Source organism: Hypanus sabinus, chromosome 18 (assembly GCF_030144855.1).
Source record: "Hypanus sabinus isolate sHypSab1 chromosome 18, sHypSab1.hap1, whole genome shotgun sequence".
NCBI classification, from domain to species: Eukaryota; Metazoa; Chordata; class Chondrichthyes; order Myliobatiformes; family Dasyatidae; genus Hypanus; species Hypanus sabinus.
Window position 1 is genome coordinate 73,199,080 of NC_082723.1, and position 22,956 is coordinate 73,222,035.

General features: G+C 41.6%; 1 protein-coding gene across 10 annotated transcripts in view; it reads left to right on the forward strand.

Moving 5' to 3' along the window:
• Positions 1-22,956, forward strand: part of arvcfb (ARVCF delta catenin family member b) — a 551,538-nt gene that overhangs the window by 345,466 nt on the left and 183,116 nt on the right. For all 10 annotated transcript variants that reach the window (XR_009516569.1, XM_059994656.1, XM_059994661.1 and 7 more), the window contains one exon: positions 9,877-10,472. Coding sequence is in view for 9 of the 10 variants with exons in the window: in XM_059994656.1 (XP_059850639.1) it covers positions 9,877-10,472 (596 nt within the window). In the remaining variant the exon portion in view is untranslated. The remainder of the gene's footprint in view (positions 1-9,876; positions 10,473-22,956) is intronic.

The window sequence follows — 22,956 nt, forward strand, 5'->3', positions numbered from 1 at the left end:
TGGTGAAAACTGTTGATAAAACAATACAAGATTGATACAGTGTTTGTTCCTTCCTTAATATCACATTTCAATTGTAAATACTTGCAAAGGTGACTATAACTACATTACACTAAGGTGCAGTATACAGGCAGAGTTTACCTGCTCCATTGACTACTTTAAATATACTTCCATGCAAACTATCCGCAACTCTTTAACTAACGAAAGCATAAACATTATCGACCGTCGTTACTTCTAACAGGATCGGCATTAACATCTTAATTCAATATATCGATTATCTATTAACTTACAGCGTTGCTCTCACTGTGATTTCTCATGCCTGCAAAACAACTTCTGCTCAGGTGTGCCTCGTGGTGAGCTCCCACCCTCGCGCTAATTTCAAACCGGTACTTTCCCACAAGACGCGGCGAAACCGGATGTGATGTCATCGCATGCCGATATATTTTACATGCAATGAATATACTTTAAACACTTCTAATTCTAACTAGAAAATACTATCGAATAAATTACTAAGCAAAAATATTATAAACTAAATAACTGTCATAAAGACAGCACAGTACCTGTCCTCCGTTGGTGCCTGGTGTAGGAAGTCGATGATCCGGCCTGCTGTCTCCTGGTCAAGTGTGCTGACCACGTAGTAGTACCGCGTGGCGTCAGCAGTAATGTCTCTGATATTGAACTGGGCCTCAGCCTGCTCGAACCAAACGTGGGGCTGAGTGGCCCAGAAAGTCGGGAGCTTCAGAGAGACCGCGCTGTGCGAAGCAGCAGCAGTTCAATGTAATACATAATATATAAGAATAGATAAATAAGTTAGAGTATATGTATATTGAAAATCGTGCAAAACAGAAAAAAGATTTATTTAAAGACTGAGGTAGTGTACATAGGTTCAGAATCAGATTTATTATCGGCATGTGACGTGGAAATTGTTAACTTAGCAGCAGAAATTCAATGCAATACATGTTCTAGCAAAAAACACCAATAATAAAACACATAAATCAATTACATATATAGAATAGATTTTTTAAAAACGTGCAAAAACAGAAATACTGTGTGTGTGTGTATGTATGTGTGTGTGTATATATATATATATATATATATGAATGAATAATAATGAATACTGCCTTTCTGAGACACCGCTCCCTAAAGATGTCCTGTGTACTTTGTGGGTTAGTGCTCAAGATGGAGCTGACTAGATTTACAACCTTCTGGAGCTTCTTTCGGTCCTGTGCAGTAGCCCCTCCATACTAGACAGTGATGCAGCCTGATGCAGAACGCTCTCCACGGTATATCTATAGATGTTTTTGGGTGTTCTGGTTGACATACTAAATCTCTTCAAACTCCTAATGAAGTATAGTTGCTGTCTTGCCACCTTTATAGCTTCATCTATATGTTGGGACCAGGCTAGGTCCTTAGAGATCTCGACACCCAGGAACTTGAAGCTGCTCACTCTCTCCATTTCTGATCCTTCTGTGAGGTTTGGTATGTGTTCCTTCGTCTTGCCTTCCTGAAGTCCACAATCAGTTCTTTCACCTTACTGACGTTGAGTGCTAGGTAGTCTCTGTGACGCCACTCCACTAGTTGGTATATCTCACTGCTGTATACCCTCTCGTCTCTATCTGAGAGTCTACCAACAATGGTTGTATCATCAAATTTATAGATGGTATTTGAGTTATGCCTAGTCACACAGTCATGGGTATAGAGAGAGTAGAGCAGTGGGCTAAGCACACACCCCTGAGGTGCGCCAGTGTTGATCATCAGCGAGGAGGAGATGTTATCACCAATCTGCACAGATTGTGGTCTTCTGGTTAGGAAGTTGAGGATCCAATTGCAGTGGGAGGTACAGAGGCCCAGGTTCTGCAACTTCTCAGTCAGGATTGTGGGAATGGTGTTGTTGAGTGCTGAGCTATAGTTGATGAAAAGCATCCTGACATAGCTGTTTGTATTGTCCAGGTGGTTAAAGGCCTGTGAAGAGATTATGTCTGCTGTTGAGCTATTGTGGCGATAGGCCAATTGAAATGGGTCCAAATCCTTGCTGAGGCAGGAGTTCAGTCTAGTCATGACCAACCTTTAGAAGCATTTCATCACTGTCGATGTGAGTGCTACTGGGTGGTAGTAAAGCAGCTCACATTATTCGTCTTAGGCACTGGTATAATTGTTGCCTTTTTGAAACAGTGGGAACTTCCGTTAATAGCAATGAAAGGTTGAAAATATCCTTGAATACTCCCGCCGGTTAGTTGGCACCAGTTTTCAAAGCCTTACTTCCACCTTGCGAGGGTTCACTCTTTTTAAAGACAGCAACAGAAGTGCATGAAATAGAGGTTCTATCACCTGTAACAATAATGCTATTAGATCATGCATGGACACACATTTAATACTTTGAGAATATCATTGTAAAGCATTAAAGAACAAAAGCTTAAAAACAAGGCTGATATTAAACTGGAGTAGAACAGGGTGTTCATTGGATTGTCTGGTTTTTATTTAAAAATATCTTTATTCATTATAAATGTGCACCATGTATGAATGTCTGTGATTTTCTTTCAGTCCATATTGTCATCCTGCCCCTATGTTCAATGTGCTATTAATTATCTGTGTTATGATCAGCTGATGTTTTAATGACTGCCCTGTGGAGGTCTCTCTCTTCTTTGACAACTAATCCATCACAGCCTGGGGCAAAAAGATGCTTGTGTTTCCAGAAATCAGTTTGAATGATATGCCCCTCCACATGTGCCTGTAGTAGTCCTGTGAAGTTGGTTCATGTCTTGTTGGTTTCATAGACATCATTTTCTCTTTTCTTATTCAACTTGTTTCCTGGCTGTTCTCAACTGTGAAACATATGCTTGTACTGCACTCACTAAGGTGTTGTGACATCAACTATACCGCCAGCCAAATTCCATTCAAAAATGACTTGAAAGTCATGCTATAACATCCCAGCTCTCAATGGCATGGCATTGTGAATAAGGAGTGAAAAAGCAATGCTTCTGTTGGGGAATGAATAGATAGAAACTTCTCCCACTCCTAACATTAAACCTCGGGCCTACTTGTGAGCCAATTGCTTTGCTCCTACTGCTTTTCTATTTCACAAAATACTCTGCAGATGCTGGGGTCAAAGCAACACGTACAACACGCTGGAGGAACTCAGCAGGTCGGGCAGCATCCATGGAAATGAGCAGTCAACATTTGGGGCCGAGACCCTTCATCAGGACTGAAGAGGGAGGGGGCAGGGGCCCTATAAAGAAGGTGGGGGGTGGGAAGAAGAAGGCTGGTAGGTGCCAGGTGAAAAACCAATTAGAGGAAAGGTCAAGGGGTGGGGGAGGGGATAGTCAGGAAAGGTGAAGAAGGAATGTAAGGGGAAAGTACTATGGATAGTAGAAAGAGGCAGAACCAGGAGGGAGGTGACAGACAGCTAGAGGAGGAAGCAGAGTGAAACTGGGATGGGAGAAGGGATGGTGAGGGAATTACTGGAAGTTGGAGAATTCAGTGTTCGTGCCAAGGGGTTGGAGACTACCCAGATGGTATATGAGGTGTTGCTTCGCCAACCTGAGTTTGGCCTCATCGTGGCAGTAGAGGAGGCCATGTATGGACATATCCGAATGGGAATGTGAAGCCGAATTGAAGTGGGTGGCAACTGGGAGATCCTGTCTGTTGTGGCGGACAGAGTGGAGGTGCTTGATGAAGCAGTTCCCCCAATCTGCATTGGGTCTCGCCAACATAGATGAGGCCACATCGGATGCAATAGATGACCCCAACAGAATCGCAAGTGAAGAGTTGCCTCACCTGGAAAGACTGTTTGGGGCCCTGAATGGTGGTAAGAGAGGTGGTGTAGGGACAGGTGTAGCACTTAGACCTGCAAGGATAAGTGCCAGGTGGGAGATCTGTGGGGAGGGAATGATCCCTGCGGAAAGCAGAGGAGGTAGAGAGGGAAAGATGTGCTTAGTGGTGGGGTCCTGTTGAAAGTGGCAGAAGTTGCGGAGGATAGTATGCTGGATCTGGAGGCTGGTGGGGTGGTAGGTGAGGACAAGGGGAACTCTGTCCCTGTTGTGGTGACGGGAGGATGGGATGAGGGCCGAAGTGCAGGAAATGGAGGAGATATGGGTGAGGGCATCATTGATGATGGCAGAAGGGAAACCACGATCCTTAAAGAAAGAGGACATTTGAGATGTCCTGGAATGGAAAGCCTCATCCTGGCAGCAGATGCGGCGGAGACGGAGGAACTGGGAATAGGGAATAGCATTTTTGCTTGTGGCAGGATGGCCTCTTGATATGGTTCTTCATGAAATTTAGATCCATACCTGGCTTCCAAATGTCATATTATATCATTGTATTAGTGGTAATAAATCTCTGGTTCATTATGGTAAAGAGACGTACATCTGGTTCAGTTTAATATTTGAGAATGTATACAGTATGCAACCTGAAACTCTTAGCTTTGCAGATATCTATAAAACCGAAAAAAACCCAAAAGAAACAATGACAGAAACATCAGAATCTCTAAGTCCCCTCCTTTTCTACACACAAGCAACAGCAAAAGCACCCACCCCCTCTACCTCACCCCAAACTCAACACAATGCAAGCAATAGCAAATCCCCCAAAGAGACCTTGATCTAGAGTCCATCAGAAACTACAGTCCACCCCAACACTTTAGTATCTCAGAGAAGCCCTCTCTCTCACTAGTGATGGGGAGAGAGAGAGAGAGAGAGAGAGAGAGAGATCGCTCCTGTGACAACATCGAGAGCAGCTGACCAACAGTTCACTGTTTTGATGACTTCCCCAAACCCCTGACTTGAGGACTGACATGCTCTCACTCACCATAAAAATGAGAGAGGATCGCTTGAGTACAGGGGCTTTCTTCCAACAGCACTGCACACTGCTGTCTGGGTGTTTCAGTCTCCCGTGACGCTTCAGTCGGTGACGGCAAGGAATCGGGTAGTGATTAGATTCCTTGCAATCTGACCATTAATGTGGTTGAAGATATCCACAAATCCATGTGCTTTTCTTTTCCTCTCCCATGAAAAACTAATAATACAGCCCTTATCTGAACTTCGGAAGTCCAGAAACCTTTGAAACCTGAACATATTTATTTATTTATTGGGATACAGCATGGAGTAGGATCTGCTGGCCTTCGAGCTATGCTGCACAGTGACCCACCAATTAAAATGTTAGCCTAGTCACGGGACAATTTACAATCACCAGTTAACCTACCAACCTATACATCTTTGGACTGTGGCAGGAAACCAGATCACCCAGAGGAAACCCATATGGTCATTGGGAGAAAGTACACAAACTCCTTACAGGCAACGGTGGGATTTGAGCCCGGGTCACCTGTACTGTAACATGTGCTACTGTGCCACTTTGAGTGGTGACACAGTATCTCAAATGGAAGGTTCCAGAAGGCGCTAGGAAGTTTTCCCAGTGATAAGCAGATCTGTGTGCACTGTCGTTCTGAGAAGTGACCTTACAAATGAACAGAAGTTAATGAAAAACACTGAATAATGAAGCTCTGGATTGTATATTGTCAGCATTAGAGTCAGCCTATGATGTTTAATGGTATGCTGATCATGAAACAAGCAAAGATTTATCACGGCAAACTGAAATTTGAAGGTAATTGTGAATATTCAGTAGGCTTGCTGCAGAAATTTAAGGCACAGCATTAAATTTTTAAAGCATCTTCTGATGAAAGTCTAACACCAGGACAAGTCTAGGATGTTTTAAGTTCTTATACGTAAAACAAAGAAAAATAAAATACAAATGCTGTGTACTGTAACCTTTTAATCAAAACACATATCGTAAGTGGGGACTGAAAGCCTGCCATTGTTTATTGTCATTCAGTAGCTAATTCAAGTATCCTCCCATTGGTGCTGTGCTGCTTTTGTTACCCTGCATACATTATATACCATTAATATAATGAAAATACAATAATTTTTACTCCCAAGTACATATGTATGATGAATAACTAAGGCACAAAGACTCTCTCTACTGCCCGTTATGCTGCTGGTGTTTGGGGCAGCAGTGAAGGTCCGAGTAGCTCAGATGTAGAAGGGTTCTTCATTGCTGTTTCTCTAACAGTTTTATTTGACTAGTCAGGGTTATTAGCCCTGAGTTGAACCCTCTTACCTGGAGGACCGGTGGGATTCTCTTAGTTTGGCTTCTGCTGTTTGGCCTGTTTGGCAGGGTAAATCTCCCAAGAGCTAAAGCTCTGACTCCAGCCAGCATAACTCTTTGGGTCATTGAGGCACAAAAGTTTCCAAACCCAACGGCAAGGTTGTGGTCCTCTTGGAGGCTGTAAGACAATGACTGTGGTCCATAAATTCAGAGTTGTGGATAATGGTGATTCCAGGCTATCTCATCATATATTCCAAAATCTTTTGGCCCAGTTCTTTCAAGTAGGGAGTACTCAACCTGTTCTTGTGTTTTGCTAACAAACTGAGGCATCACCAAATTAGAAAAAATAAATGTTGGGTATAGAGTTGATGAATTTACCTGGTTAGAGGAATAACATCATTATCATTAGTAGTCTTGATATAGTGAACGATTAGTTATTGTATGTATTCACATACATAATTGTGGGTGTGGAAAGATTGATGAATAACTATGTCTTAGACACAGAGAGCACACATTGAATATTTCCGTCTTTAACATACAGCACCTCAGCATAAAAAATGATTGCTATTCACACAGATGCTGGTCTTTGGTGTAAATGAGGTAAATTTCCTTCACTGCTGAATTGGAAGAAGTATCATATTTAATTTTGTAACACGCAAAATGCTGGAGAAACTGAACACATCAGGCAGCATCTATGGAGATAATTCAGGTCGAGCCTGTTCAGTCTTGAAAAATCAACTTGTTCAGACCATAAGACAGAGGAGCAGAATTGGGCCATTCAGCCCATTGAGTTTGCTCTGCCATTTTGTTATGGCTGATTTATTTTTCCCCTCAACCCATTCTCTTGCCTTCTCCCCTTAAACTTTGATGCCCTGACTAACCAAGGACCTGTCAATCTCCTCTATAAATGTACTCAGTGACTTGGCCTCCCCGGCTGTGTTGGACAAAGAATTCCAGATTCACCGTCCTCCGGATAAAGAAATTCCTTCTCATCTCTTTCAAAGAGGCATACTTGTATTCTGAAGCTGTGCTCTTTGGTCCTGGACTCTCCCGTGATTGGAAAAATCAGTTGCATGTCCACACTATCTAAGCATTTCAACATTTGATAGGTGTCAATGAGATCTTCCCTCATTATCCTAAACTCTAGCATGTCAAGATTCAGAGTAAGACACTCTTTGTATGTTAACCCACTCCACTGCCAGTGCATCCTTTCTATGAAAAGGGGCCCAAAACTATTCACAATATCCCAAATAAGATCTGACCAATGCCTTATAAGGCCTAAACAAATATTCCTCACCATAGATGGTGTCTGACCTGCTGAATTCCTCCTCCTTTTGTGTGTGTTTGGTCTGGTCTTTCAGCATCTGTACAATCTCTTTGAGTTTAAGATCTAGTTTTGTGCAAGTTTGTGTAAAAATGGACAAGCGATTTAAACTTGGTGTGATTTGTAAGTGTTTTTTTTGTGTGGGGAAGTTAGTTGATTTTTTTCTTTGAACAGCTCCATAGTTTTCTTTGTTTAGTGGCAATCTGGAGAGTACAAGTCTGTTGTATACTGCATACATACTTTGATAATAAATGAACTGTTAAGTAGCAATAGGAAATGCATATTTTGCACAGCCCAAAAATTAGGAGTTTGAGCTTTTTAAAATGGTTTTGAAGAAACTGATGCCAATTATTCCCATTTGCCTCTGCCTCGATAACCTTGAGCTGACTCAGTTCTGGCCCACATCTGAGCAAGGGTTACAATCTTATTTTTGTTAGGGTATCAGGTTTAGACTGACAGGAAGACAGATTGATTTCACTGAAGGGGATGAGTGATAGATGGGGCTTTACATTAATCCACTAATTTGACTTCAACTAATACATGGACAAAGCTATGCATTCTGATTTAAGTTAGACCAAGACTTTATCTTCCTCAGTTCCCAGAGGAGCAATTCATACTTGTTTCCCAAATTAATAGTCCAGACTCTGCTCACGAAATTATTTGTTCTTATTCTAGTGCCCTCTTAATATTGAGGCCAAATGTGCTTTAACTGGAGGAGTTATGACAAGATGTTCCATTGAAATCTGGTGGTGTTCCAAAATGTTTCAGCACCCCCTCCCCTCCAATAGCTCAGCTGATTCATACAGCAGCTTGATGAGCTGTACAGATCAATGGCCTGCTCTGTTTTAGTTCTCTTTCTGTGTACTCTTGGTTGAGAGAGTTGTGGGGCATAAATAACCCAGGGTTGCTGCTCTTTCCAATCCATCAAACTGTACTCCAAATGAGACGCCAGAATTCTCAGGCACTTGAATAGCCTGCGGTGTAAGTTTTCAGGTGAAGCACTGCTTGGAGGATTACCTGCTTGATTTCTTAATAAGAGGTTGGTTCCCTTAGGCGATCAGTGTATTTTCTACCCTGAACTCTAGACCCCAAGGACATTGGAGAAAAGATTGCCATTTCTGCATGAAATATTCTGTCCCTAGTGTGTTAAAAATCACTATGTTTAAATAGATTGAACATCTAGTTGGACATGTTGTAATATAAATCCAGTTACATATCAGATCAGCGAATCTTTCAACAAGATGACAACATTAGAGGTATTTTCTGCCAATTCCTTGTTTGCTAATCAGTGGCATTTCATTTATATGCTTGCACAACAAATCTACTGTTTATAATTCTACATTCAAATAATCCTGTTCAACAGAAAGAAAAAAATTCATATCAATCTTTTCATTCCTAACACATTTAAAATTGTTTGATATTTTATTATAAATATTTCATTGTCATTCAACCATACTCATGGATACAATTAAATTAAATATCGTTCCTTTGGTGCCAAGGTGCAAAACACATTACATACGGTACTGTGCAATGTATTTGTTTTAATTAGTGTGTATGTGTATATATAACTAGGGTGCCCGAAGTTCTACTACGACCACCTGCTTCAAGGTTTATGACAGAATGACCATGTTCAGCCTCAGGGATAGTGAAGTGATGTAGTCAGGGAACCTTAATTGTTTGCAGAGATCAACTTTCTGTTGGTGTTTAAAAATCTTAGCTAGGCTGCCTACGACTACACGATACTTGTCAACTGGAGTAGAGAGTGAGTTTGTGTATCTAGTGGGAGCAAAGGATGTTGGGAATGGCGAGGGTGGAGTGCTGCAGGAGGGGTGTAGGATAGGTGGCAGAGCAAGAGTGCCGTGATTGGGGTGGGGTGGGGTGGGAGTGTGGATATGGCAGGGGAGCAGATGTACACAGCCTTGAAACGCAGGGAAGGTCATTTGATTTCAAACGGCTGGTTTATTGATAATTTCAGAATATCTCTCTGGGGCTTCCAGCTCTCTCCCCTCTCCATTCCCTTTTCCAAACCATGATTCCCCTCTGGCTGCCCGCCTTCCCATTCTCAGTCCACAATACAGACCTGCATCATCACTGAAGCTCGTGCACAATACTGTATAGTCATACACAAGCACATATAGTTCTGATCCCACATAAACAGTTACACAATAATGTTAGCAAAGGTTCCTGAGTGGCATGGCCTGAAGATTGACAGGTTGACATAGAGTACGTGGTGCATGTTCATGTAAGGTTACCATCAGTACTATAATAAAATAAGCTATTATCATAAGCTTGGAGGACTGCAAGTTGCCAATATTTACTTTTTGCTACATTGATAATCAACTAGTACCTACATTTAGTTTCTGATACTTTGTAGTGAGTTAATAATAAACATTTTCACTGTACAAAGTTCTTCGTGATTTGTATATCAATGATCCCTTATTAATTTTGTAAATCTGCAGGTTACTAAAGTGGTTAAAACTGTGACAACTCGAACAGTTCGCCAAGTACCACTTGGTCCAGATGGATTGCCCCTGGAGGGTTCCTCCCCTGCTGGCAGTTGTACAGATTCCATCGACAGAAGATACATGAAAAATGGAGACCGCTACGTCACACCACAGGCCAACTCCACTTTAACTAGAGTCTACAACAGTTATCCAGATTCATACGATAATCATCATGACCTGTATCGCTCATACACAGGCCAGGATGGATTTGCAGATGTATCTGATAACTACGGGAGCTTGTCACGAGGAGTCCATTACCGCCCTCGCTATGCCTATATGCCACGTGACAACTACAGACCAGATGAAACCTACACACTGCCTAGCAGAAATAAATATCCTGTTGCCCAGCCACAAGTGCAACCAGATGGCACCCTTGACCTGAATCGGTCTCAGCCAGAGCGTTTCCAGCCAGAGCCGTATGGACTTGAAGATGACCACAGAAGTCTAGGACCTGATGATGATGGGTATGAACTGGATGGGGAGCCAGAACCTGATTACTCCACAGCAGGTCGAAGAGCACCCACAAGGGCTAATGGAAGGAGACCAAGGAGGTAAAATTATAATTAAGTTATGGCGATGTTACTAGCTTTGCTATGCATTCTACAATACGCTGCAGGTGCCTGAGATGTGAAAGCTGGTATTTTGTCAGAGGTTTGACCATTCTAATAATGTTTTCCTTTTTTTCCAAATAGTTTGTAATTGTTTCTCAGCAACATTGGTATAAGCTTGTAGCGTATTATTTAATGCCCCTTGCTGTGCTAATTGCAATTTATTGTAGTAATAATAATGTTGGTATAGTGTTGTTCTTTCCTTTCCCCAGAGTTATATGTCTGAAAAATTCTTAAATCCAGTCACCTTACCCTGCTGAATCACCGTCTGTTATGGGGGGAGAAGTGCTACCGTACAGGATCGAAGTAAACTGCAGAAAGCGGTAAAATTGGTCAGCTCCATCATGAGTACTAGCCTCCATAGTATTCATGACATCTTTAAGGAGTGGTGCCTTGGGAAGTCAGTGTCCGTCATTAGGGACCCAGGACATGCCCTTTTCTCCTTACTACCATCAGGAAGGATTTACAGAAGCCTGACAGCACACTCTCAATGATTCAATACCAGCTTCTTCCCCTCTATCATCCAATTTCTAAATAGACATTGAACCCATGAACACTACCTCATTACAACCTTTTTAATTTCTGTTTTTGCACTACTTTTTAATTATTTAATATACATTTATGTATTAGGGCATATACTGGTGATACTAAATCTGATTCTGAATCAAATTGGGGATCAGATAAGTTAACAGCCAGTACCTTTCCCCCAGGGTTGATATGTCTAATACCATACTTGTACCCTGTATGGTACATGTAAGGTTTTGCATAGCTAGAGTTTCCAGAGTGTTGGGATACAGCACCAAATGTCAAAACAATGATCATTTTGATCAAGTGGTTTGACTTGCTTTTAAGTGCATGTAAAGTGATATTTATTAATCCAGTTTATTCTGACATTGATACTGAATAGTTGTAAAATAGTCAATGTTTGTAGTCATGGTTTTGGCAAGAATGCAAAATTCGTGGTGAGCCAAAGTTGACCGGAGCAATGACCAGAATTTATAGAGCAATATAGCAGGCCTTTTGGCCCATCCAGTCCATCCCAGACTATTACTCTGCCTCATCCTATCAATCTGGACATAGGCCTCCATACCCCACCCTCCATGTCCTTATCCAACATGTTGGAACTAAACCGCATCCACCACTTGCAATGTCAGCTCTGTCCACACTCTCACCACCCTCTAAGTGAAGAAATTCCCCCTCATGTTCCCCTTAAACATTTCACCTTTCACCCTCAACCCATGATCTCTAGTTTGAGTCTCAACTTGGAAAAAGTCTGCTGGCATTTACCTTATCAATATCCCTCCTAATTTTGTATACCTCTATCAAGTCTCCCCTCATTCTCCTATTCTCCAGGAAATGAAGTCCAAAACTATTGAACCTTTCCCTATAGCCCGGGCCCTTAAGACTCAGCAACATCCTTGTAAATTTTCTTGGTACTCTTTCAACTTATTGTTATCTTTTCTTAGGTAGGTTACCCAAACTTCACACAGTACTCTTAATTAGGCCTCACCACCATCTTATGCAACGTCAACATAACATCCCATCTCTTGTACTCATACATAACAATTCCTGTTGCAAGATGCTATGGGAAACCAAGTGTTGGACCAAACCTTTAAAATACTCTTTGAGCTGAAGAAAATCTTGGTGGGATTTGTATCTACTCTTTCTCCTGGATCTTTGCTAGATGACACATCTTTTCTGCTCACCTCTAGAATGAAAGGAAAGAATAAAGGTGTATAAATCATGAGGGGTATGGATAAGGTGGAGGTTTATATTCTTTTCCCCAGGGCTCTGAAATCAAAGTTAGAGGCCACAGAGATTTAAAAGATACCTGAGTGGTAACATCTTTATACAGAGGGTAGGGTGTACCTGGAATGAGCTGCCAGAGGAGGTGCTCAGGGTGGGTATAATTGCAATATTTGGGACATTTGGAGAGGAATATGAGTGGAAGGGATTGAAGGGTTATAGCTCTCCCCTCTCGCCATTCCCAACATCCTTTGCTCCTGCTAGATTTACAAACTCACTCTCTTCTCCACGTCAACACATATAGTGCAGTACAATGCAGAATTCTTATCCACTCACACATATATACACACACACGCACTGACTTTTGCATAGTACTGTACTTGGTTATTTGATTACTAATGTAATTAGTTCAGAACAACATTGTGGGATGAATGGCCTGTTCCTGTGCTATACTGTTCTTCTTTCTTTCTTTTTCAATCTTTTTATTGAGTTTCATATAAATATAAAAAAAACATAACATAATAATGAATAGGTTATGAATACAATAGACTTAAAGATTACATTAATAATAGGATAATGATATCCTATTAAACATCAACAACAAAAAAGTACATTAATCAATCAAGTCTATATAATTATATATGAAAAAAACAAAACTAATCATGGAAAGAAAAAGAAAAAAAAATTAGAGATGTGTGAAAGAAAATATATATATGAAACAAACACTAAACTAAAACTAACATGGGCAATAATAACAGTTTATAAGTATATGATAGTGTCAAAGAACTCCGGAACTCCATACCTGAACAAGAATAAACAGAGAGAAGGTCTGGGAAAGGCCAAATTAATTCATATGAAAATGTCGGATGAACGGTCCCCAAGTTTCTTCAAATTTAATTGACGAGTCAAAAATAGTGCTTCTAATTTTTTCCAAACTCAGATAAGAAATAGTTTGAAAAAGCCACTGAGACGTGGTAGGAGGGTTTACTTCTTTCCAATTTTGTAATATAGACCTTCTGGCCATTAATGTTACAAAAGCAATCATTCATCTGATTGAAGGAGAAAACTGATTACCATCCTCATTTGGTATACCAAAGATTGCAGTAATAAAGTTAGGTTGTAAATCGATGTTCCAAATTGAGGAAATGGTAACGAATATGTCCTTCCAATAGTTATGTAAAGTGGGACATGACCAAAACATATGGGTCAGTGAAGCCACTTCTGAATGACATCTATCACATTGAGGGTTAATATGAGAATAAAATCGAGCAAGTTTATCTTTAGACATATAAGCTCTATGTACAATTTTAAATTGTATTAAAGCATGTTTAGCACATATAGGAGAAGAATTAACCATTTGTAAAATTTTTTCCCATTTATCTGTTGGTATATTGTATCGAAGTTCTTTTTCCCATTGTTGTTTAATTCTATCAGACATCTCTGGTTGTATCTTCATAATCATGTTGTAAATAAAAGCAACTAATCCCTTCTGACAAGGATTTAAGGTAAAAATCAAATCTGAGAAATCCGTTGAAGTTGAGTTGGGAAAGGATGGTAAAACTTTATGTAAAAAATTTCTGATTTGTAAATATCTGAAGAAATTAGATTTAGGTAATTTAAATTTATTGGAAAGTTGGTCAAAAGACATCAAAGTACCTTCAAAAAAAAGGTCACGAAAACATTTTATACCTTTCCTTTTCCATATGCTAAAGGCTTGATCTGTCAAGGAAGGTTTAAAGAAAAAATTAAATAAAATAGGGCTATCAAGCACAAAGTTTTTCAAAGTAAAAAATTTCCGAAATTGAAACCAAATTCGTAATGTGTGTTTAATAACAGGATTAGATATCTGTTTATTAAATTTAACTAAATCAGCAGGAAGAGAAGAACCAAGAACAGAGAATAAAGAATATCCCTTTACTTCATTGCATTCCAAATTTACCCACTGCGGACACAATAATGAGTCCAAATCTAATTTCCAATACGTTAGGTTACGAATATTATTCGCCCAATAATAAAATCTAAAGTTAGGCAAAGCTAAACCACCATCTTTTTTAGATTTTTGTAATTGCCTTTTGCCACACAAATGAGGAAATTTTTGAATCAATGTTGTCAAAAAAGGATTTAGGAATAAAAATTGGTAAGGCTTGAAATAAATATAAAAATTTCGGTAAAATCATCATTTTAATAGCATTAATCCGACCAACTAATGATAAGAATAAGGGAGACCATCTTGTAGTAAGATGTTGTATTTGAAGAAGCATAGGTAAAAAATTCAATCTAAATAAATCTTTATATTTCTTGGTAATTTTTATACCTAAATAGGTAAAATTATCAGTAACAACTTTAAATGGAATCCTGTCATTCAATAAAGTTTGCGCGTTTAAAGGGAATAATTCACTCTTATCTAAGTTTAATTTATAACCAGAAAAACTACCAAATTGAGCCAACAAGGATAAAATAGTGGGAATAGATCTATCAAGATCAGAAATATATAACAGCAAATCATCAGCATAAAGTGATAATTTATATAATTTCTCATTACGGGTAATACCAAAAATATTAGGAGATTCACGAATAGCAATGGCTAAAGGTTCTAACGCAATATTAAATAATAAAGGACTTAAAGGACAACCTTGTCTCGTACCACGAGATAATTGAAAAAAGGAGGATCTATAATTATTTGTAAGAACAGAAGCAACAGGTTTATAGTATATTAGTTTAATCCATGATATAAAATTAGGACTAAAATTAAAATTTCTCAATGCATTAAATAAATATGTCCATTCAACTCTATCAAAGGCTTTTTCAGCATCTAATGAGATAACACATTCTGGGACTGTGGGTGATGAAGTATGAATTATATTAATCAATTTTCTAACATTAAAAAAAGAATACCGATTCTTAATGAAACCAGTTTGATCTTCTGAAATAATCTGTGGTAGTACCTTTTCTAATCTAATGGCTAAAATTTTTGTAAGAATCTTAGAATCTACATTTAATAAAGATGTACATAAAGTAGGATCTTTATCTTTTTTAAGAATTAGAGAGATAGTAGCTTCATAAAAGGACTGAGGTAATCTCTTCTTAGCAAATGCATCGTTAAAGATTTCACATAACCAAGGGGAAAGCAAAGAAGAAAAAGTTTTGAAAAATTCTACAATATAACCATCAGGGCCAGGAGCTTTCCCTGAATTCATTGATGAGATAGCCTCTCCTATTTCGGCCATAGAGATAGGAGCATCAAACAAGCTACGATCTTCACCAATCAGTTTAGGAATATTCAAATTGTTAAAAAAATTATCCATCATGGACAGATCACCATCAAATTCTGATTGATATAAAGATTTATAAAAATCTTGAAAAGTATTATTGATTTCTTTATGATCAGTGGTTAAATTACCGTCTTGTTTACGAATTTTAATAATTTGTCGCCTGGTCGAAATAGCTTTTAATTGATTAGCTAACAGTTTACCAGTTTGATCACTGTGAATATAGAATTGAGCTCTAGTCCTAATTAATTGATTTTCAATTGAAGAAGATAATAATAAACTATGTTCCATTTGAAGCTCAACTCTCTTCTTATAAAGTTCTATGGTAGGAGTCACAGAATAAATCTTATCAATTTCCTTAATTTTATCCACTAATAAAGCAATATCTAAATATCTTTGTTTCCTTTTACCAGCGGAATACGAAATAATTTGTCCACGGATAAAAGCCTTAAAAGAGTCCCAAAGTATTCCTCTGTCAATTTCTTCAGTATAGTTTGTTGAGAAAAACAAATCAATTTGCTGTTTTATATAGGTGACAAATTCTGGGTCTTGAAGCAGAGTAGCATTAAGTCTCCAAGATCTAACATTATTGGAAAAGTCCGGAATCTTAATAGATAACTTCAAAGGTGCATGATCCGAAATAGTAATAGAATCATACTTACAATCAATAACATCCGTTAATAACCGATGATCAATAAGAAAGTAATCAATTCTAGAATAACTATGATATACATGTGAAAAAAATGAAAATTCTTTATCTTTAGGGTTCAAAACCGCCATATTTCTGTAATTCCCGAATCAACCATAAAAGAATTAATAAGTAAGGCTGATCTATTCGGAAGAGTTCGAATAGGTTTAGATCTATCCATCAAAGGATTCAAACAACAATTAAAATCTCCACCCATTATCAACATATATTCATTCAGATTAGGAAGGGAAGTAAATAAACGTTTAAAAAATTCAGGGCAGTCAAAATTTGGGGCATAAATATTAACTAGAACCACTTTCCGATTGAAAAGTGAACCAGTTATCAACAAAAATCTGCCCTGTGGATCAGAAATAATTTCGTTTTGTGTAAACAAAATTGAGGGGGCTATAAAAATAGACACACCCCTAATTTTAGCGGTACAATTCGAATGAAATTGTTGACCCTTCCAGAACCTAAAAAAACGTTGATTATCCTCCCTCCTAATATGGGTTTCCTGTGCAAAAATAATATTAGCGTTCAATCTATGGAATACCTTAAATATTTTTTTACGTTTAATCGGATGATTTAAACCATTAGTATTCCAAGAGATAAAATTAATAGATTTATCCATCATGCCAATATTAGTTGTGTATATCATAATAGGTTAAAAAGGCACATAACCCATAATTTAGGAAAAAGGAAAATAGGTTCAGGAGCAACCAGAGAACATGACACCTCAACAATATTAATAATTTAAAGTTGGCCCATAAACTAAAAGCAGAAAAAAACGCAAAAGCGTGAAAAAAGATCCCCACCCCTCCCCCCACCCTACGAAGAAAAGCCAAGCGGCAAGCGCATAATCTAACACTAACCTTACCCCCATTTCAAGATGGCAGCTCCATAAAAAGCTTTTTAAAAAAAACTATGTAACACCCATATTTAAATATAGGGTTGCAAAAAGAAAATATATGTCAATCAGAATGAGAAAACTAATATAATAAAACAAACAATCTTTAACAAAAAAAATAAACATTAAAATTTAAGAGTGTAATATACCTTTAAAAAAATTTCATATATAAATGCAAGATGACGTTTCAAAAGCAAAGACTTATGGGAAGAAGAAACGACATTTTGAAAAAGCCATCTTACAAAATATAAATGTAGATTCAACAATCTATTAAAAAAGTTTAATAATAAAAAAAATACCAAAATAGGATCAAAAAAGATTCAATAAACACTACAATATATATAAAAAAAAACTAAAAAAAATTCAAAACATTCGTCCCATTTCTAAGTACAGGCAAACAAATAAATGTTTATAAAAAGCAGAGTCTTATGGGAAGAAGAAACGACATCTTGAAAAAAATAAATCATTATTAAAAGACATAGATGTATATATCTGAAACAGAAAAAAGAATAAAATAAAAAAAATATTATAAAAGTTAAGAAAGCATCCATAAAACAGTGATAATAGTGAAAAATAAGAGCCAGACCCGTAGAACGGGATAGAAAGTTATAACCCAACTTCGTAGGTTACTTAAAATGAGATGGCACCCTCTCTCCGAGGAATCTTCAACATGACACATAGTTCAAGTTGCACTAGAAGATCGATATTCTTCAACAAATTTCTTCGCTTCTTCCGGTGTTTTGAAAAATTGCTGACTGTTGTCGTTTAAAGTAATTCTGAGCTTCGCTGGATACATTAAAGCTTGTTTAAGGCCAATCGAATAAATCTCTGCCATCACTGGTTTAAAAGCGATTCTTGATTTCATTACATCATAAGAATAATCTTCAACAATTCGGAATGAATTGGTGTTATAAGAAATCATGCCTTTTTTACGAGCTAATCGAATTAAAAGCTCTTTCTCCCGAGGATAATGAAGGCGAACAATCACCGCTCGTGGTTTATCAGACAGAGCCGAAAATCTCGCAACTCTGTGAACACGATCGATAACAGGTTTAGCTTGCAAACCTTCAGCACTGAAAGTTTCCCATAGTAATTTAGAGAAAAATTCAGTTAAATCACTGGACTCAACTTTTTAGGGAAACCCGATGATACGCAAATTCTGTCTACGAGATCGATTTTCGAGATCAGTAATTTTAAACTTATACTGATCCATAGTTTTAGCATTCGACTCTACCTTCTTCTCCAACGCTTCAATTGTACGTACTTTTGCACAAATGGATTTTTCAAGAGTCGCGATCTTATCTTCATGCCGCTGAATGTCCGATGCCTGCGATTGAAGTTTAATTTCAAGCGATCTATCAGCTTCTTCAAGTTCGGATATTTTCCTGGTAAGTTTATTTTCCAAACTTGTCAGTCTGCTTCCCAATCTACCATCCAATCTGCCTTCCAGACTCGAAAGTTTAATATCCAGTTTAGCGTCCAAAAGAGTAGAGATTGCGTCGATGGATACAGGTTCCTTAGACGATTTCTTGCTTGTAGCCATTTTAAGTTTGTCGAGATTAGATCAAATATTATTTTAGGAAGAAAAAGTTAATCAAAAGTATCAACCCATGTGATTAAATTCGAAAAGATTTAATTAAGGGGTGATTATAGTTGAAAAAATGAAGAGCGCCTAAAGGCAGATGTTTACGTCGCCATCTTGAAACTCCACCCCCCTACTGTTCTTTGTTCTATGTTAATGATTCAGTCTATTGCTGATACCCAGAAGATACTGAAATATGCAATTGTCGCGATGTGCTACACACAGCGCTGAAATAATGACACGCAGTCGGTAAGTCATTTCAAGACTAGTTTATTCAAACTTTGCGGTGCTAGCATTTAATCCCTAGCGCCTGCCCTGTCCGGGCGGAAGTGATATCTGAGGTGCATTACCAAAGTCTCCCCCTGCACGCTGGCTATTTGTGAGCCAGTTCGCCTGCGCAGAAAGTGGGTCGCCACAAACCCCCCCCCCAGAACTGGCAATACACCCCCCAATGTCCACAGTCTGGATCAGCCTCTGTTTAGGAGGTCTGCCTCTGCGCTGCGGTGCCTGAACCTCGACCGGCTGCGCCAAGTCCACACAGGCTGGTTTGAGTCGGTCCACCGTGGAAATCTCCTCTCTCCCCCCAATGTCGAGAACTTACGTGGACCCGTTGTTGTTGATCACCATGAACAGCCCCTCATACAGCCGCTGTAGCGGTGCCCAGTGTCCGCCCCTTCGTACAAACACAAACTTACAGTTCTGCAGGTCTTTGGGTACATGGGTCGGGGTCCGTCCGTGCTGTGAAGTCGGTACGGGGGCCAGGTTGCCGAGCCTTTCGCGTAGCCTGTCCAGAACTGCTGCAGGTTCTTCCTCTTGCCCCCTTGGGGCTGGTATGAACTCTCCTGGGACTGCCAGGGGTGCGCCATACACCAACTCAGCCAACAAGGCATGCAGATCCTCTTTGGGCTCTGTGCGAATTCCAAGCAGGACCCAGGGAAGCTCGTCCAGTTAGGTCTGCTCAGGCGGGCCATGAGAGCCGACTTCAAGTGACGGTGGAAGCGTTCCACCAGTCAGTTCGACTGTGGGTGGTAGGTAGTTGTGTGGTGTAGCTGCGTTCCCAACAGGATGGCCACAGCCGACCACAGGCTGGAGGCGAACTGGGTTCTCTGTTGGAAATAATGTGGGCCGGTACCCCGAAGTGTGCTACCTAGGTTGCGATCAGTGCTCGGGCACAGGAATCGGCAGATGTGTCGGTGAGCAGGACCGCCTCTGGCCACCTCGTGAACCGGTCTACCATAGTTAGGAGGTACCGCGCTCCTCGGGACACTGGTAGGGGGCCAACGATATCCACATGAATGTGGTCGAACCTCCGGTGGGTGGTTTCGAACTGCTGCGGCGGGGCTTTAGTGTGCCGCCTCACTTTGGCTGTTTGGCACTGCGCGCATGTTCTGGCCCATTCACTGACCTGCTTGCAAAGTCCATGCCACGCGAACTTGCTGGAGACCAACCGGACTGTTGTCCTGATAGATGGGCGCGCTAAACTGTGTATGGAGTTGAAAACTCGCCGCCTCCAGGCTGCCGGGACGATGGGGCGAGGTTGACCGGTAGCCACGTCGCACAGGAGGGTCCTATCACCTGGGCCTTCAAGAAAATCCTGCAGCTGCAAACCTGAGACTGCGGTCCTGTAGCTGGGCATCTTGTCGTCTGCCTGCTGTGCCTCCGCCAGTGCTGCATAGTCCACCCCCAGGGACAGGGCCTGGAAAGCTGGTCTGGAGAGTGCATCCGCCACAATGTTGTCCTTTCCCGAGACATGCTGGATGTCCGTTGTGTACTCGGAGATGTAGGACAGATGTCACTGCTGGCGAGCCGACCAGGGATCGGACACCTTCGTGAACGCAAAGGTCAACGGTTTGTGGTCCGTGAATGCAGTGAACGGCCTGCCTTCTAAGAAGTATCTGAAATACCGGATGTCAGATACAGTGCCAACAGCTTCCAGTCAAAAGCACTGTACTTGAGTTCGGGTGGTTGTAGGTGCTTGCTGAAGTACGCCAGGGGTTGCTAGCGCCCCTCAATGAGCTGCTCGAGCACCCCATCGACTGCTGTGTTGGATACGTCCGTTCTGGGGTGCACCAGCATCGCGGCATCTGCCAAGGCTTCCTTGGCTTTAACGAAAGCGGCCAATGCCTCCTCATCCCAAGTAATGTCCTTGCCTTTACCCGACGTCAGGGTGTACAAAGGGTGCATGAATGATACAGGCTGCTGAGGGGAGGAAACGGTGGTAGAAGTTCACCATACCAACGAACTCCTGCAGGCCTTTGACCGTGTTGGGCCAGGCAAAGTGGCGGATTGCATCTACCTTGGTGGGCAGAGGTGTTGCCCCGTCTTTGGTAATCCTGTGGCCCAGGAAGTCGATGGTATTGAGACCGAACTGGCATTTGGCGGGTTGATCGTGAGGCCGAAATCACTCAGGCGGGAGTAGAGCTGGACAGATGCTCCTGATGACAACTGCTGGCAATAAGGATGTCATCCAAATAGATGAACGCAAAGTCCAGGTCGCGTCCCACCGCGTCCATTAGCCGCTGGAATGTCTGTGCAGTATTCTTCAGGCCGAACGGCATTCGGAGGAACTCGAACAGGCCGAAGGGGGTGATAAGTGCTGTTTTGGGGATGTCTTCAGGGTGCACCAGGATTTGATGGTATCCCTGGACGAGGTCTAGTTTGGAAAAGATTCTTGCCCCTTGCAGGTTTGCTGCAAAGTCCTGTATGTGCGGCACAGGGTAGTGGTCTGGAGTGGTAGCCTCGTTCAGTCTGCGGTAGTCGCCGCATGGTCTCCAACCCCCGGCTGCTTTGGGCACCATGTGCCGGGGGAGGCCTATGGGCTGTCAGACCTCCGTAGATTCCTCCATCCTCTTGAACTCCTCCTTCGCCAGGCGGAGCTTTTCCGGGGGGGAGCCTTCGTGCACGGGTGTGGAGGGATGGTCCCTGGGTCAGAATGTGGTGCTGTACCCCGTGTCTGGGGATGGCTGCCGTGAACTGCGGTGCCAGAATCGATGGAAAGTCTGCCAGGATTCTGGTGAATTCTTTGTCCGACAGCGTGATGGAGTCCAGGTGTGGGGCCAGCAACTTGGCTTCACCCAGGAAGAACGTCTGGAACGTCTCGGCATGTACCAGTCTTTTCCCTTGCCAGTCAACCAGCAGGCTGTGAGCTCGCAAGAAGTCCGCCCCCAGGAGTGGTTGGGCCACCGTGGCCAGTGTGAAGTCCCACGTGAACCAGCTGGCGCCGAACTGCAGCTGCACTGTGCGGGTGCCGTAGGTCAGTATTGTGCTGCCATTTGCGGCCCTCAGGGTGGGTCCTGGCTTCCTGTTGTGGGTGTCGTACCCAGTCGGGGGCAAGACGCTGATCTCTGCTCCGGTGTCGACCAAGAAGCGGCATCCCGATTGTTTGTCCCAGACGTACAAGGGGCTGTCCTGGTGTCCAGCCACCATAGTCATTAGCGGCAGCTGGCCCTGGCCCTTGCAAGGCGGGCGACAACAGCGGGCTTTGTGCCCCACCGCTGGTGGTAGAAACACCACTGTTCACTGGCCCCCTCACTCCTGCCTCTGTGTTGTGTGCGCCCCCCTGCCGGGCCTGGTCTGGTCCGTTGTTGGGCGCGTGGCCTGGTAATCCGACCAACGGATGCAACGCTCTCCCTCTTGGCTTTCCACAGCACGTCTGCCTGGGCCGCCACCTTCTGGGGGTCACTGAAATCTGCGTCAACCAGCAGCAGATGTATGTCCTCGGGCAGTCGCTCTAGGAATGCCTGCTCAAACATGAGGCAGGGCTTGTATCCGTCAGCCAGGGACAGCATCTCGTTCATCAATGCCGATGGCAGTCTGTTTCCCAAACCATCCAGGTGAAGCTGGCGGGCACGCCGTGAGAGGCCAAAGGTCCCAATGAACAGCGCCTTGAATGCTTCATATTTGCCTTCTTCCGGGGCAGCCATCTCCTGGTCAAGGGAGCTCACCACATGATAGTAACGCGTGGAATCAGAGGATATCTGTCGAATCTGGAACTGGGCTTCTGCTTGGCTAAACCACATGCGTGGTCCAGAAAGTCGGCATTTTTAGCGAAACTGTGTGAACAGAAGAAGAGTCGGTCATCTTTGGTCCAAATCCCATTTGGACTGTCGGGGTCACGAGTGTAGTGATGTGCTACACACAGCGCTGAAATAACGCCACACAGTCGATAAGTCGTTTTGAGACTAGTTTATTCAAACTTCGCAGCGCTGGCAGTTAGTTCCTAGCGCCTGCCCTCT